Source organism: Saccostrea cucullata, unplaced genomic scaffold, assembly GCF_032062105.1.
Source record: "Saccostrea cucullata isolate Sc308-1 unplaced genomic scaffold, CSIRO_AGI_Scuc_v1 ctg155, whole genome shotgun sequence".
Classification (NCBI taxonomy): domain Eukaryota; kingdom Metazoa; phylum Mollusca; class Bivalvia; order Ostreida; family Ostreidae; genus Saccostrea; species Saccostrea cuccullata.
The window spans coordinates 226,251-243,873 of record NW_026930491.1 but is presented as its reverse complement, the minus strand read 5'-3'; the positions used below and the strand labels follow the sequence as shown (position 1 = coordinate 243,873).

The window sequence follows — 17,623 nt, the reverse complement described above, 5'->3', positions numbered from 1 at the left end:
AAATAAATAATCAGTCATAAATGTTGACACTGAAATGTGCATTTAAATAAGTTTTTTTATTTAATCTTATAAATCATAACCACAATTTATGTCTATGTGACCATTTTAGGCTACCTTATTTATAAATATTGACACGTTTCCAGTTCAACTTCAAGAACTTCCGTCTGCTGGAACTAGTGGGATAAACAGTGCAAATACAGAACATGCCCTTGTGATGAAGGTAATTTACTACATGTTTGTTAAACCTTACAAAGCTCTGTTTTCCTTATACATATATAGTGATAATTTTTTTTTTATATTTCATGACGTGAAAGTGATTGGACAAATAACTATGGTTAGCCATTTAGGTGAAAAAGTTAAATTTATATTTACTCCTGAAATGCAATAACAAAACACCATGCTGATGGACAAGAAATAAGGGAAAGAATATATATAGGATCAACATATTTTTTTTTAATATCTGAATATCGGATATCGATTATTTTTTATTTTCATTTTTTCACGAGTGCGAATCCTGTCTCAAGCGTCATAAATTTCACATGAAACTACAAAACCTTGAATTTTTTGTTTCTGACATTTTTTCTTTGATTTTTCTTGTCTTTTAAAACATTAAAAATGTGGGAACGACATATTTGGTGACACTCTGGCATTTTTAGTCTTTGTAAGGATGATTTATTTTCTTTATATCAATTCTACAGCGCTCATTGAAAAGGAAAGTCGAGATTTTTGTCACACTTTTGATATTCTCTTAAACTGTGACTGAATTTCACTTTTATTCTAAAAATAAATTACAGTATAATAGTAATAAAATTAGTTAACTTCAGCATTTTTATTGAAACATTAAATATGTTTATAATGCAATCTGATACTTAGTAATCAATGCTAGTTTTTTTCAGATTGAGTGAGAATGATATCTCTCAAAGATAAGATGAAGGACAGGACTCACAGTGAGCAGGTTCTTGCCTACTGTGCTCTCGCCGCGGGATTCAACATGATCAACCAAGTCTTCAACTTCTACTATGTCAATGTGTTCCTCAATATATATCATGTCAAAGAAACCTGGTTCCAGTTGGCTCAGGTTCTATTCCTTATATGGAATGCAGTGAATGATCCTTTATTTGCATATTGTGCAGATAACAAAAATATACGTTTGATGTCCACACGACGGAATATGGTTTTGTATGGTGCACCATTCTTTGCACTGTCCTTTGTGGTCCCATGGTTTCAGTGGAGCTCAAACCCGACTATAATTGGAATTCATTTAATTGTATCTCTGTGCTTTTGGGACACTTTATTTACATTAGTAGGTCTTGCCTACTGTTGTTTATTTACTGAAATCTCGCAAGACACATCAAAGAGAATTGTGCTCACGCGTTATTCTACGCTAGCTTCTCTTATTGGATCTAGTAGCGTTTTGGTATTGGATCATGCCTCCAGCAGTTTAAAAAACTTCAGATCTTTTCAGTTTGTCTCTGTCATTACAGCCTTACTGAGCTGGGCTCTGATGCACTATTGTGGCAGACACTGTCACACACACTTTGACTTGAACCAAATGAAAAAGAAAAACAAAGACGCTGATCAAGTTCAGCATCCGAGAAGGCGAGAGCCGTTCATTCGACAAACATTGCAGATCCTGACTGATGTTAACTTTGTATCATTTGTAATAACGAACTTTTTCCAAGAGTTTCATAAAACGTATTTGTTAAGCTTTTTAGCTATTTTATGTGATCAGCTGGTACCAGACAATTATATATCACAGCGGACCAGGAGTACCTTTTATGGATTCGTTCCTTTCTCATCACAGGTACCTAGTCAAAGGCATTTTTGGGAGTAAGGTTAAGATATGGATATAATCTTTGATCTTCCTCATCATCACCATCGCTGGAAATACATTGAAAAGCTCACCTCGTTGTAATGAATGAAATTCAACTTTACAGTAAAATATTTTTGAATAGGGTTTCAATATATATGAATTGGTTTTTGTCATCATCAAATTAAATATGAATTATTTAGAAATGTGCTCCATTGACCATCAATGCAATTCACTGTATACTCCCAACTAAAACATTTTTACATTGCTCGAAAGATGGTAGTTTCATGCTCAACGATGATAAAATCCTCTATTACAGATCGTCATCATCCTCTTTGCCCCACTCATTGCTCACTTTTCTTACCAGAAAATTTATCGAGCAAACTTTATTTGGAAAATCTGCAGCGGGCTGTGCTTGTACTTCTTTGCTGGACAACACTATCCAGGCTTGATTCTGTTGTTTTTGTTGTTTGACGAGTAAGTACAATGATTGCGTCATTTCCGGTGTATGTGTCTTGCAATATTATTCTCAAAATCAAGAAACCAATTGAAATTTCGATTCTATGAACATCGTTTTTAGCGTGTTCAGTTTTTAAAAGTCAAATCGGTAGATTAAGTTATACATTACTTTCCTAGATTGACGAGGAATACTGGTAGATATGTTGAGTGACTGTGAATATTTCATTGCGTATATGATATGATTAATACTTCAAATTCATTCGGATTATAAATGTAATCACTTTTATGTCACGGGATATGATAATATACAATATAGAATACTAGTACTGATTAGTAAATATGTAAATGTCAAAAATATTGAAACCTATATTATATGTATTACATGAATCATATGAAGATAACGAACAGTATTCAAGACCAAAAGTCCATAAAAAAATACAAAATAGGATTAGAGCAAACACGGACCTCCAAAACATCAGAGGTTGGACCAGGTGTCAAAGGGAGGGAGCATCCCCTGCGGACCGGGTCACACCCGCCGTGTGCTCCTTGTCTTGTAGCCTGGTTCCCTGTCCCTCTTTTGCTTCGTACTCCGCGCCACTGCCTTGGCAAGGATGAGACAGGGGACCAGGCTACTTGCCATGTAAATGCTTTGTTTTCTTATATTAATTTTGTATAACTATGTAATAATTAAGTTTACCTTTTTGTACAGCTGTTTTACCAGTGCCACTAACTCGTTGCTCAAGCTGCCTCTTGCCGATATAACTGATGCAAATATGGAAAAATATAATCGAAAGTAAGCAATTACAGTTACTTGAATGTGAAAGTCTGTGTCCAGATGCATTGCTACAAATTGTTATTGGTGAAGCAGAGAGCCTTTTTAATCAAGGTTTGTCAATTGTTTGACTTTAATCTTTCCACCGAAAGTAAAACAGATACAGAGAGATGAAGATACATTAAATCGCCCAAAGCTATACAGAAGCACAATGATCGGGGGGTATAAACAAAATAAGTGTCCTACTCAAGATGTAGAAATTACACTATGCAGATCTATGTACTTGTCTGTTCTCGACAGTGGTATTGTAACCATTTATCGTTATCACTATACAGACAAAAACAAAACAACATAGTTATGTACTTTTACTATATCATCAAGACTCCTCTCTTAGTCCAGAACACATGATCCTGGGGCCAATAATTTCAAAATTGTGGCAGTGCGCTCAATTCTTTTTCTTAGCTTAGTTCAAGCTAAGAGATTCACTGCTTGATATCCAAAAGATTTTTTTTTAATACTTCTGAATGAGTTTTGATGGAGTTAACACCACCCTCAGACCCGGGAGGACAGGCAGACCCGGGAGGACAGGAATCATGAAATTCACAATGTTCCCATTAACCTAAAAATGTCATATGCCAAAATTGTTGAAATTGGTTCAGTGGTACCAGATAAGATGCTGACAAAGTTCAAATGTTAACGCAGGATGAAAAAGATAGCAATTAGGTCATTTGAATAACATGTATCCTTAAAAGAGACTAAAACCAAAAACTAAACAAATTAAAAAAATTAAAGTAAAAAAAAATCTTTATAAACTTGCACTATGATAAAATTTTACATGTATTTCTAAATGGAAAATTTACATAAAATTAGTTGTTTTTTTTTATTTGATAGCCATCCAATATCCTCCATGGTCTTTGGAACAAACGCTCTGATAACAAAGCCAGCTAACTCCCTATCACCAATGCTTGTAGTCGCCATATTGAACAGATACGGGTACAATGAAGTGATACAAACACAACTCGGAAGAACTGGAAGTATAGAATTGAAGAATGCCATGTTTTCTTTGGTTTGTTTTTATCCAGTTGTTCTAGGTGTGATTCAGTTGTGTACCTGGTCTTTTTACAGGATTAGCAATAAGAGAGAAATAATCATCAAAGCTGACAAAATCAACCAAGGAGTGTAATCTATGAATAAATAATTAAATTTAGTATTTATAATTAATGATCCTTTAGCAACTACAAACTTCTTCGTACACAGAGAGAAAGCCACTGGTAAACAAGGTACTTGTACGAGTTAAAGAGAGGGGAGACAGACCGCGTTCAAAAATGCCAAAGATGAATCATATTATAATAGAGAGAAAATGGCTACTGCAAGACTGAGTAATGTACTAGTACTAGATGTAGTATCATCACAGACGACAAAGGCCCTTTACTCAGAACACAATTTACTAAGTAGGTTATATTGCTCAGATAGGCTAGGACAACCTCAAAAAAGACTTTCACAAATGTGTATACAGTTTCCGTCATAGAAGTGAGCATCATAGTAATTAGAATGGTAAATACAGGCTACTAAAGGATCTTCTGCACATATTGGGATCAAGTGCTTAGGAGAAGTAGCTTTCCCCTGAAACTTACTGAAGATTTTTTTAGAGGTGCTTGAGCCTTACAAAGATCACTTGTGTAGCTTTATTCTTATACAAAATTGAAGATTGTCGGCGACGTTATAGCCACATCTTCGCTAGGCAAGTGTCCGATTCGAGGGTAAACGAATCGAACACTCGGCTTGCGAAGATGATGTAGCCAATGATGCTGTACAGACTTTGGATGACACGGTAAAAAAAATCTTCTGGGATAAATGAAAAAATGGAAGGCCACTGGAGCAGGTTTATTTGAATAAAGGTAGAGAATTATTGATTAATAATATTATGGTAATTTAGGAATGTGCTAATTGGTATTTTTGACATTAAACAATGATGTATGTGTAAATAATGTGTTAATTATCAATTTCGAAATGATCAGTCTGGTATTGGTTAAACAGCTCTTATGAACTGTTTCACACTACATTTAATTGCTTTTAGAATATCAAAATATTTCAGTCTGTTATTGTTTTGGTTTGAGTACAATAAAAGATCAAAGTTTCACTGACACATCTTTTAAGTTATCTTATCACAAGGTCCTAACTCCTTGAATAATTATCTGATATATCTGATATACTAGTAGTTTAAATAATTCTACTCCTCAAAATCATTCGATGTTTAATTTAAGTGACCCTGATTCATTCCCTTTGCCGAAGATTTTAATCTAGAGTATCATCACCACTATCATTATATACAATTTAAACCTCTCCACAATCCATGTACTTGTTGATTTGAACAAATTTGATTGTTTAGATGTTACAACAAAAGGATTGGACACAAGGTCTTAAAACTTAGAACGTCCTCTCCTTTATAACAATTACACAAAGTATTAATCAAAAATTAATTTACACAGGAACCAAAGGTCAATAAGATTATCTAATCTACTCATGTTAGACACTCTGTGACAGAAAATGAAAGTAAACTGTTTTGCTTGTTTAGAATATAATTATCTGTAAACATTGTAAGAATGCTGAGGTACATAATAACAATTGAGATCTTTCCAAAAAACGTTCTTGCATAACTGCAAAACGGGCTTGGGCACTTAGCTCGTCTTACCATCTTGTGTCCAAAGGTCAATAAGATTATCTAATCTACTCATGTTAGACACTCTGTGACAGAAAATGAAAGTAAACTGTTTTGCTTGTTTAGAATATAATTATCTGTAAACATTGTAAGAATGCTGAGGTACATAATAACAATTGAGATCTTTCCAAAAAACGTTCTTGCATAACTGCAAAACGGGCTTGGGCACTTGGCTCGTCTTACCCCCCCCCCCCCCCCGATTCTTTGGTCTTCATATGCTCGGCTCTTCTTGAGATTTTCTTTGCAACCACTGTTTATTTTTCATTTTCCTCATTATCTGCTTTAGTTTAAGGGTCAAATGCCTATTTTTAGCTTGAATGGAATCCCTTATGAACACAAAAGTGCTCTGCGACAAACTTAATTTTAGTCCAGCAGGGGTTTTTGAGATACTGGTATAACCCACACTAAATATTTACCCAAATTGAACAACGCAGGCCTGGCTTTAGATCCTCTTAGCTGTAAAAGATGAATACACTTAAGGACGTGCGAACTTTACGGCAAAATAAACTTTCAAAACAAACATTTTTTTAATTGCCGGAATGATCAACATCTAACCTACAACTTGATGTAATTACTATAAATAATAGAATGTATATATTTACGAAGTACGAATCTGTTTGAGATCACAATGCAATTTCTTCAATCTCCGTACGATTATGAGGACGTCCACTTTTTTACTTACTTTATACATAGTCAGTGCATGTTTTTTCTCTTGTTCTCCTTTTAACAGTAGTTGTATATGTGCCTAAGTAATGTTGTGTTAAAAGGAAATCAATAGACAAACATGCGCTCATGGTTTAAGTAGTAGTTACCCCATATCATACTGTTGGTTATGTGTAGATACCCAATGGGCGTGGTCAAAATGACACGAGGGAGCGTAGCTCCCGACTTGTCATTATGACCACGCCCATTGGGTATCTACACATAATCAACAGTGTGATATGGGGTTTTAATGACTTGTACCATAGTTTTCAAAAATTATTCATATGTAAGTCAGCTTAGGAATCGGTCGGACTGGTTCGTGTGATTGAAACATTAAGTGTTTTGTTTCAAAGATGCATTTGGATTTTATATGATTTTACGCTTCTTCGTGTCCTTCTGACCACGTCCATCGAATATAGGGTAAGTGATTTGTATACAATACTTTGCAAATTTTGCTACAAATTTTGCCCTATACGCGGCACTCAGGGTCATTAAACAGTGAGGGATTTTCCTGTCAACACTTTCTGCGACACGGTACCTCTTTTTATACTTTATAGGTCTCCACGTCCCACAGTGGGATTCAACTCCTTATTTCATGGCTCTAGGGCAAGTGCTTTAAACACTTGGCCACGCAAGCGACATAAAAAATAAACATATCTAGGCCCGTTTAAAAAGTTTGATTAATGTAATTGAAAAAATAATGAGTTTAGTTTCAATGATAGATGTTAATACGATATGATTTTTTTCTCGTAAATTTCAATAGTCAAAAACTCAAAATTACATGCTAGTAATTTAAATTTATTATGAACTTGGTTTAGCTTAAATTTTTGTAAACGTGATACAAACTTTGCCGTGCACAGTTGTACGTTGATTGAAATGTTTGTTAGGGGTTATGTATATTTCATTTTAATGAAAATTAGATCTTTGATCGGCTAGATCCGCAATCGAAAATGTTATTTAAGTACAGTAGTGTACACTTGCTTTCACGTCAAGTATGTACCGTGTTACCTTTGTTGGTTATCAAAAGAACGATATATTAGAATCTACTTAGCTAACGTCACCCTGGTCATTACACTATTAAAAAAATGTTTTAAAAAATCAAGCGATTTCTGAAGTTTTTTCTTCACTTTTAACTACATTATGTAAAGTATTAATGGTCGTTTTTAACTGTTATTTATTATAAAATGCTGTATACAATTGAAAATTTTTACTCCTTAAATACTCTCCTAAATTCGGTATAACAAGCCCGTGTGATTGTTTCATTTAAAAACCGTGCATGATCGTTTTATAAATAGTTCTTTTGTCCTGACTCGATGGGCGGAGTTATAAAAAGTGTGGGTTATGTACAGAAAACCCACACTTTTAACAAAAGAAATCACACCTAACTATGGTACAGAAAAGAGAAAACCAGACGTCTCTGATGAGACTGTAGCTCTACTGGTCTATAAGTAAGTAAGACTTGGATTTGAAACTTTGCAACAGGCAGCAATAATAAGAATTATGTATCTTACTGTAGCCTACTTGTGTGCCAAGTTATAGTGAAATCATATCAAAACTGTAGGAGGAGTAGCGTTTTAAAAGAATTTCACAGAAATTTCTATTTTTAGTAACCATAGCAACACTGTTCATCGAAATAAAAAAAATGATGCACTAAATTAGGTACCTTAGTAAAAGTCTACTTGTATGCAAAGTTATATTGACCACGTGGTATCTTTCCTCAGGTTACTTTTACGCTTTGGGGTACCCATCTCTTATCCGCAACTCCTCTCATACCACTGAATGAAATTTAATGAAACTTTCACAGAATCTTTATTACATATTGCCATTGTGCATCTCCTACTTTACTTTTTGATCCGACACATATTTTGGGTTTCCCACAACAAAACATAGACACTGCCATTACATGTATATTCATATGGGAGGCGGGGGGTATCATTTAGTGAGCTCATTGCTCACAGTACGTCCAGTTTAAATTTGAATTTGGTGCCAAATTGACAGACTTCTGTAGTAAGTATACAAAAATGAAATTAGTTGCAGAATTAAAAGCAACAGAAGCGACCGAAAACGACCCATAACACCGCAGTCATCCTTTAAAGGGATATGGACGCAATTGCAGCTGAAGTCTTTCCAACTTATTATGCCCCCCGCTTAAAAAGTGGGAGGGTATTTAGTAATCGATATGTCCGTCCGTCCGTCCGTCTATTACGCTTTGGGGTACCCATCCCTTATCCGAAACTCCTCTCAAACCACTGAATGAAATTTAATGAAACTTTCACAGAATCTTTATTACATATTGCCATTGTGCACCTCCTATTTTGCTTATTTATTCGACACATATTTTACGTTTCCCATAGCAAAACATGGACACTGCCATTATATTCATCTGGGAGACGGGGGTATCATTTAGTAAGCTCGTTTCTCACAGTACCTCTAGTTTACATGGGTAAGATATACAGATATACGTGTGTTTGTTTGTAGCAGATTTTTTCAGTAAGGAATCTAATTCTAAGTACGATTAGACAGTTTCGTATGATTTGCTGAATCTCGTTTTGTTATATGATATTTCAAATGATGCTCAAATTTCTGCTGATCATTGCCTAAATTAGGAATTGTAAACTTTAAAATTGGTAAAAAAAAAATTAGTTGAAACTGTATCCATGCCCCTTTAACAAACAATGATACGAAATACCTTAACCTATAGGGATGCTCTGTTAACTTACAAACTTGATTTCATAGTCTATGGGTTCTTGAGATACAAATGTAATTCTCGTTTTAAAAGAATACCCTTATTGCACAACACAGGCTTTGCAGTAGTTCTTCTGAGCTGAAAAACTTAACAAACAACTCTTGCTGACATGTCGATATATCATTGCCCTACATAATCGTAAACACTTTGACATTATTAAGATGATGTTTGGTAGAATGTTATTGCTTATGAAGCGAGGGTCACCGATAAAATCAGGACTGTCTAGTCTTTTTTTGAAAAGCGGGAGGGTATATAGTAATCGTTAATTCCGTCCGTCTGTACGTCCGTCCGTCCGTCCGTCTGTTACGCTTTGGGGTAATTTACTCTCTTTACAGGAAATTTGATGAAACTTTCAATATTTTAACCTTCCACATGTATCTTTTTGATAATATTTTGCTAAAAACAGAACACTGCCATTTATACACTGACGCGCGTTCCTCAACTTGTTTGCAGTTAAGTGAATTTCTCTTTCAGACAAGATGTGTCTGTGAACAACCGAAGCCTCATATGGCAGTTAATGAAGAAAGTTTAAATATTTATGAATTCGTGAAGTTTGATTAAAATATCATGAATACTAGTGACTCACGAATTTATGACCACCACAAAATGTAAAATTCCATATGCATCACTATTAAACATTTTCCAACGAAGAAATCAAATCCCCACAAACCCAATATTTTTTTTCTCAAATTTCAGAAATTTTCCCCCACGGAAATATGTGATTTTACAGAAGTCTAAACCGAAATCAAAGGGCATCTCTTAAGGTAAAAATGTTGATGAAGTTGAATAGTTCTAATCAGAATCACTGTATCTTCATCAGTTGTTCATACCAAGTATGATAAAAATATTTATATATACTAGTATATTAGTTGTTTTTTTTTAAATTGAGCTAAACACAAAATTAAGAAAAGTGAGGTCAAACTCAAAGGGAAGGTCAAGGACAAAAAAAAGATCAATGAGCGCCAGTCAAATCTCATGAGTATCCCCTCTATTTACCTCCATTAAGTGGTCCCTGAGCAGTAGGCAATACCTATACATTCATGATTGTCAAATTTGATAACAAGAAATCACTGTCCTGACCGAGTTTTTCGTACGGAAAATTTTTATCCCTAAAATACCCATAAAGGTTTTATATTCAAATACAATTCAATGTTTCATACTGACGGAGAGGGTGTACATAGGCCTTGCCTGTTGCCCAATCCTTATTGAATTATTCAATAAAATATGTTTAAAGTAATGTTTCATACTTTTAATAAAGCTTACATTCACTTTAATATTAACATCAATTAACCAGTGTGCAATTTTTATTTTAGAACCATTTCCAGGTTTTAGAACCATTTCCAGGTTAGTTTGGACTTTCAGTAAGGCGTGGCATTCCCGGCGCTACGTAATTAGCGTCTGTCATATGGCGAATAGATTATCATTGGTTAAGAAATTAATAACATCAGGAACTTTTAACCGAATTTCTATCCAATCTATATTTCAACGGTGAAGGAAAGCTGTGTAAATTTCAGACGCTAATTATGTAACGTCGAGAATGCCACGTCTTACTGAATGTCCAAACTAACTTGGCAATGGTTCTACTATTCATTTTCTTCAAAATATATTAAATGCATGCATATGTCAAAGAGTTTAGACGGTATTTGACGTAATTAATAATCATCTAAAATAACTTCAATATTAAATGTGAGCTTCGAAAAGCTGTTAATTTAAGTGTAGGCCACATACAGCCTTGAATTCTTCAAATACATCAACAAATTAATTAAAATATAGTGAATTTTTTCCCCCTGGTTTTATAAGTTTAAATTGAATTTGGTAGTTTTAAACACGTATAACAGAGAAATCCCATAAATAGTGTAGTAATACAGAAATAGAAAAAAAAATTATATGAGCTCAATTTGTTAAAAATGGAGTCGTGCAAAAATAACCTGGTACCCTTGCGATACCCTCGTGAAAGCCATTTTAAAATTGTAAATTTACAGAGTTCAAATGAATCATTTAGAACAATTCTCGGGTAAGTTAGGATTTTCAGTAATATAAGGCGTTGCGCTACGTAATTAGCGTCTGTCAAATGGCGAACAGATCTCATTGGTTGAGCAATTCGGAACTTTAAAATTGTTGACAACGATGTGACGACTTAAGCCCCACCTCTTTGCCGAACGAGAAAATGTTATTGATTATTCGATACTCAAGTTGACATTTGCCCGAATTTTTATCCCATGTATATTTCAACAGTGAGTGAAAGCTGTGTAAATTTCATATGCTTATTATGTAACGTCGAGAATGCCACGCCTGACTGAAAGCCCAAGCTTACCTGAGAATTGGTCTGTCACTCAATATTAAATATTCCGATACAAACAAGAGAACCCCTAGAGGAATATGTTAGCCAACAGGGATGTTTGGGATCCCATTTGGTTGATGCATGAAGGAAAATTTTTTGTGCGTATTGATAAAGTTAGCGCCATTGTCCAGAGATACACTGAATTGAACATGCAATGGATCAAGATGAGAGCCGTGGGAAGCTCTCACTGGGGAGGGGCAGTTGATCATGTGATCATAGACTAAGGTCCCTTTTGTAGTCGCGCTTCCAAATCGACAGTAGATTGTTTTGCATATCGCTCTAGAAAAATGTCGTCCAAAAACTTTGACGATACTACCACCATGTACTGGGCCTTCATGAGGGAAAATGGAAGAAATTGTTGGTGTTGTGTCATTGAAGGTTAATTTACATGCTTCCTGTTTCGTGTTCGTTATGAAAAGGTTATAGGAATTCTGCCATTTTGTGATGGCTGCTGGTTTCTCTGAATCAAGAAGAGAACTGTACTGTAGTGAATTAATTGCCAAATGGCGCATATCAGCAAGAGTAAGATCCCACCCCATTACCGCCTCATACCAGTCAACAGTGAAGTCATCATATCCAAACGTAGATGGGTCGTCCGCTCCCAAAACCACAGGTATTCCATACCGAATGTAAGATATAGCTGGATGGTGGCGCTGATCGGGAACGTAACCCAGCAACTTGTTGCTAGCTGGATTTGCCTCCACTGCAATCTTCTTCTGTTTTAAAAGCTCCATTAGATATGGATGTGTCAAAAAACCTATGCCATGACCTACTCTTTTGGCTCCTAACAGAATGGCGTCGTATGTATTTTCAATCGTAGCGACTGGATCGGTTACGTGAGTAGAAGTCAGATATTCTGCAGGCCAGTTTGTTTCCGCGGTATGGAAGAAGTATGGTAAAGATTCATTTCTTACTTCCAATTCCACGAAGTCTCTGAGATAAAACAGTAGGGAATAACCGAGGTCTTCCTCTGCCACCATGTCAAATCCCGCTACAAGATGAGGATACTTCTTATGAAGCATAAGAGCTTTCTCTGCGTCTGACTTGAGCGTTGCAGGATCGGATCTTCTGTACGAATTAACGATTCGTTTGTATCCAATAAAAGAAGGATTCTTCTGACGAAATTGATTTAAAACTTCCTCTGCAATGTGAAGTTCCTCTTCTCCATAATCATTGTCCACATAATGTTTCCCATGTTTACTTTCATAAGCAGGATCAGAGTCTAGAAAATACAGCTTATTGTAGGCGGAGACTTTGGTTTCCAGATATTGTACATTTTCGTCCATGGCAGCCTGAAGCATTGCTTCCATGTGTAACCTTGACATGTTTACCTGGTTTACAATGTGTGATCCAATGGTACTGAACAAGGGCGAAATTTGCTTCCATCTCAAACTGCTATCAGTCGGCAAATTAATGGATGCATCGTTAATAATTCCCAGAAACGTGGAATGTTTAACCATGGAATCTTTCGTGTACTTTACATTGTCCTTCACTTTCATCCATCCACTGGGTGGATTAAGGTAGAAGTCGAACCGCCATTTGTTGGGTTCTGAAGATTCCTTAACATAGAAATTGTCGAGCAGGAACGGATTTGCATATATGATGTCCAAGATGGTTGCTTTGCTGACAACGTGGTCTGTAAAAGTGGATTCAAAAATAGTTTATCTGAACCCGATGTTATGTACGATTTCTTGTTATAAATTCTTACCATTTACAATCTGATACTTTTACAATATTGATTACACATAAATGCTCTGTATAATGATCATCACTTTTGTCAGTAACAGTCAGTTGATTTAAGATGGATAGACAATTGGTAATTAATTCCTCCAAATAACATAAAGCAGTTCAAATTATATTTTTCAAACTCTTAAAAAGAAGATGACATTGACTTAGGACAATTGGAAATGCTCAAACCAAAATCGGAACAATTTAGATTTTTACTTACTGTGATGTAGGTGCATATTTCCGCCTTTAGGAAACTTTTTCAGGAGGCGATAGATGCTCGAAGCTTTGACATCAGCAAGGTTGTTCTTCATTGGACGAGATGGTGGGAAGTTGTCCTTGGTTTTTACAAATTCCACCCACTTCAAGTACTCTAAGTAGTTCTGTGCAATCTGTTCATTCTTGTATAAAGAAAGGGAAAGAATTGTAAAAACACGTACATGTAGTTACCGTGGAGTAGGTGTTTTATAAGTTAAAATTAATAAAATTTGTTTGAAAGAAGCCATAGCAAAATGGGTATGCTAATAATTTTGTTTCAGTCTTCACACCTAAAGCTAAAGTTGAATATTCATTTTTTTTTCTAAACAGTATAAGTGGCCTTTTATTCATTCTTGTTTGTTCATTACATTATAGCTAACAAGTCCAGATAGCTGTGTTCGTTAAGTTTTTTTTTTGTAAGCATATTTTTATTTAAACTCAAAGCACATCAATTTCACATCTCAAAGACCAAAGCTATCTCAAAGACCAAAGCATTTGTAGAAATCAAATTTTCTGGGAAAAGTGTTTGTTTTCTTTGTTAAGCCACAAACGATAATTAATTGTTAAAGAACACTACCTTTACCCTCCCAGCTGTTCATGAAAATATAGGATAATTTGACCTCATTGTTAAATTATTTGTCAATGCGTTCTTTTACTTTATTTTTGATAATGTATACCCAGTACGAAAAGATATGTTTTGATTCCAAATAGCTCAAAATCAAATGGGTGTTGCTCGACATTTTCTGGGAGATCCAGTAGACAGACACTTCAGTGAAACATGCATGTTGCTGACACACTTCAGTGCTATGTTGCTCAGACACACTTCAGTGCTATGTTGCAAAGATACACTTTAGTGCTATGTTGCTCAGACACAATTCAGTGCTCTGTTGCTCAGATACACTTCAGTGCTATGTTGCTCAGATACACTTCAGTGCTATCTTACTCAGATACACTTCAGTGCTATGTTGCTCAGTCACACTTCAGTGCTATGTTGCTCAGACACACTTCAGTGCTATGTTGCTCAGTCACACTTCAGTGCTATGTTGCTCAGCTACACTTCAGTGCTATGTTGCTCAGATACACTTTAATGCTATGTTACTCAGATACACTTCAGTGATATTGCTCAGATACATTTCACTGCTATGTTGATAAGATACATTTCAATGCTATGTTACTCATATACACTTTAGTACTTTGTTGCTCAGATAAAATTTAGTGCTTTGTTGCTCACATACACTCAACTGTTTTGATGCTCACATACACTTCAGTGCTATGTTGCTCAGATACATTTAAGTTATATGTTGCTCGGATACACTTCACTGCTTTGTTGCTCAGATACGCTACAGCGTTATGTTGCTCAGATACACTTTAGTACTATGTTGCTCAGATACACTTCAGTGCTATGTTACTCAGATACATTTCAGTGCTATGTTACTCAGATACATTTCATTGCTATCATGTTACTCAGATACACGCATTTTAGTGCTATTTTACTCAGATACACTGTAGATAGAGTTTCTTTAAAATTTTGATTATATGAATATCAATATTGCACTGGAATACTAAAATACTTAGAGTCCCCAAACCTTTAGTTGACATACTTGCACCCTTGTATTTTTTCATCCAAAAATTAGGTCACTGTGTGCTTCTTTTGGATTCATAGCTATACTGTATCTGAATATTTAAGATAATAATTGGTTGTAATCATCAAACTTTGTAGTTTGTGCATCTTTGGTTCTCAGAGTGTGTTTACCAAAGGTAGGTCGTGGTCACCTACTTTTGGAATTCAAGGCTCTAGAACAGAAGTGGAAGGGTTGCAAAATTTATCAGAAGAATGATTCTAGGCCCTTGGGCCCCCTAATTTTAATTTTGAACCATCATTAGAGGCCGGGATAAAGGAAAGAAAATAACTTACTTCGGTGTAATTAGACTCGTACCCCGCAAACACGCGTTCCTGTTGATGGAGACTCTCTCGTTTGACGGCGTATTTGTACTCAAAGTCCCCAAAAGGGTCCCCGGCCACGGACCCAGATACTATCAACAGAAGGAGAAGTTGTAGACACCCTAGTACTGCCATGTTCTAGGATGGCATGTTCTTAAATCAATCTGTTTTAGGGGTCCGGGGTCACTGTCTTTCATGCAGGAATAGATACCAGAGTTGTGCACGGTGGTAACGTTTTCTTAGATAACGACAGTTTTATGCTTAGAGATCCAGAATCGTCACATACCTTACTTATATCAGAATGTAAACGAGGGTTTATAAAAAAAAAAAACTTCGTGGGCTGCATCATGATGCTATGAAAATAATACTATTACAAGTAATACCTTTTCAAAAAAGCTTGCCTGACTAATGCAATCAATATCTATAGAACCCATAGCATGATAAGTTATTTATATAAACGTTTACATTGGGGGAGGGGTAAATACATGTATTTCACTAGAGTAAATTATGAAGACGTGGAACAAAACATCATGCATTAATTTTAAGTTAACAGTGAGATTTTATATAAAATGTACATTTTGTATGTGCTAAAAAATGGTCTATTTTGTTGTTTTTCGTTTGTTGTATAAGGACGCCACCACTTGCCTGTGGAGGGATACAAATACTTGAGACTCAGGACGAATGGGCAGTTACATGTATCTTTTTCGTGCTGACACCTACTGCGACTCGGGACTTGGTTTTAAACGGTCTCATCCTAAGGACCGATCTCCACGTCCCACAGTAGATTCGAACCCGCAACGTAAAGACCAACTCCTCATTCCGCGACTCTATAAATGGTTTTAGAAGATGTAGTAAATAAAAGAAATGAACTAATGTAATTAATTTATGCTGGAAAGCCGTGGCTATGTAAAGGTTATATATTTCTTTTAAAATTAAACTTTAAAGTTAGATTCAACTGCAAAGACTATCAGGAAGACAGCTGAAAGTATGATAACTACAAGAAATAAATGAAACGTTATGATTAACATGCAGAATATGTTAGATTGTTGGGTATGCTAGAGTATCAACAATTGCTGGAAACAGCCCGTTATGCATAAATGACCCAACAAACTTGACGGTGATTCCTTATATTCCTCAATCCTAGAATAGGAGGAACACTTTTCCTATGTCTATTTTCTCTGTTTCATAGGAGGGAGAATTTTATCTCTGAAAACGGGTGGGGGGGGGGGGGGCGGGTCCGGACGAGATATGATCAGAAATATTATGTATAGTTGGCCAGTTTTCCTCTTAAGAAGTTTTTTTCCGTTTCCTTTTATTTACTTTAAATGAAGTAACTTCTAACTTCTTTCACAATATCTTATATGTTGTTTTTCCTAAGTTCGAAAGTCCGATAAAAAGAACAGACTTGATGTTTTCATTTCCATTCAGTAGAATCACCCAGGAAAAGGGCGCGAAGATATACACGTGACATTTGGCGCAAAATGATTGCGACACCCCTTACCTAGAAGACAAATGGACTAATCCAATAGTACAGAAACGCAGAAAAAAGGTCAAACGGACATGTCCGTATATGAAATCACAAGAAATAAACAGCTGCATGCAAAAAAACTAAAGGAATTAAACACATCAATATATTGTATCAGTAAGATGATTATTTTTTCTGCTAAATGTTTTGTTGAAACGCAGGTAACAAATTCCAATTATAATCAGCATGCACAAAATTTTGCTGGCTAACTGTGACCTCTTAGCTTCGCACCTCGGAAATATTGATCCTTGTACAGCCTGACGCCGTGACGTCAGGCAAAAATAGAATGTGCTTACAAATTAACACAACATTGATGAAGAGTTGAAAAAATTGGCTCGATGCGTTGATAATGTGTTTCCAAAATACAGAAGCCATTATATGATCAACCGGCACTTTTGACGTTTCGTTTTATAACATTGGACGTCTTTTCTTCTCATCCCTCAAGTTCTCGATACATTTTTTGTTGACGAAATACCGAAATGTTAAAAAGCGATTGAATCCCATCTCTATTACGACTTTAAAATTTCGTGAATAGCTGATTTCAAAATACATTGCTAGTATTCTAAATAGAAGTACACCCCCTCCCTTTCCGGAATCATTTTATCAACTGAATGTTTAGCACTC

General features: G+C 35.5%; 2 protein-coding genes across 2 annotated transcripts; one reads left to right on the top strand and one right to left on the bottom strand.

Moving 5' to 3' along the window:
- The first annotated feature begins 902 nt into the window (after positions 1-902).
- LOC134228777 (transmembrane protein 180-like) lies at positions 903-4,964 on the top strand. Its single transcript, XM_062710471.1, has 4 exons — positions 903-1,804; positions 2,130-2,287; positions 2,979-3,062; positions 3,933-4,964. The coding sequence occupies exons 1-4, from the start codon at positions 908-910 to the stop codon at positions 4,222-4,224; spliced, it is 1,431 nt and encodes a 476-aa protein (XP_062566455.1). The 5' UTR covers positions 903-907; the 3' UTR covers positions 4,225-4,964.
- Positions 4,965-11,305: 6,341 nt separating this feature from the next.
- On the bottom strand, positions 11,306-15,655 carry LOC134228765 (adenosine deaminase 2-like). The gene is made up of 3 exons (XM_062710459.1): positions 15,448-15,655; positions 13,498-13,675; positions 11,306-13,185 (listed from the first exon to the last, which is right to left on the bottom strand). The coding sequence occupies exons 1-3, from the start codon at positions 15,607-15,609 to the stop codon at positions 11,591-11,593; spliced, it is 1,935 nt and encodes a 644-aa protein (XP_062566443.1). The 5' UTR covers positions 15,610-15,655; the 3' UTR covers positions 11,306-11,590.
- Positions 15,656-17,623: the final 1,968 nt, after the last annotated feature.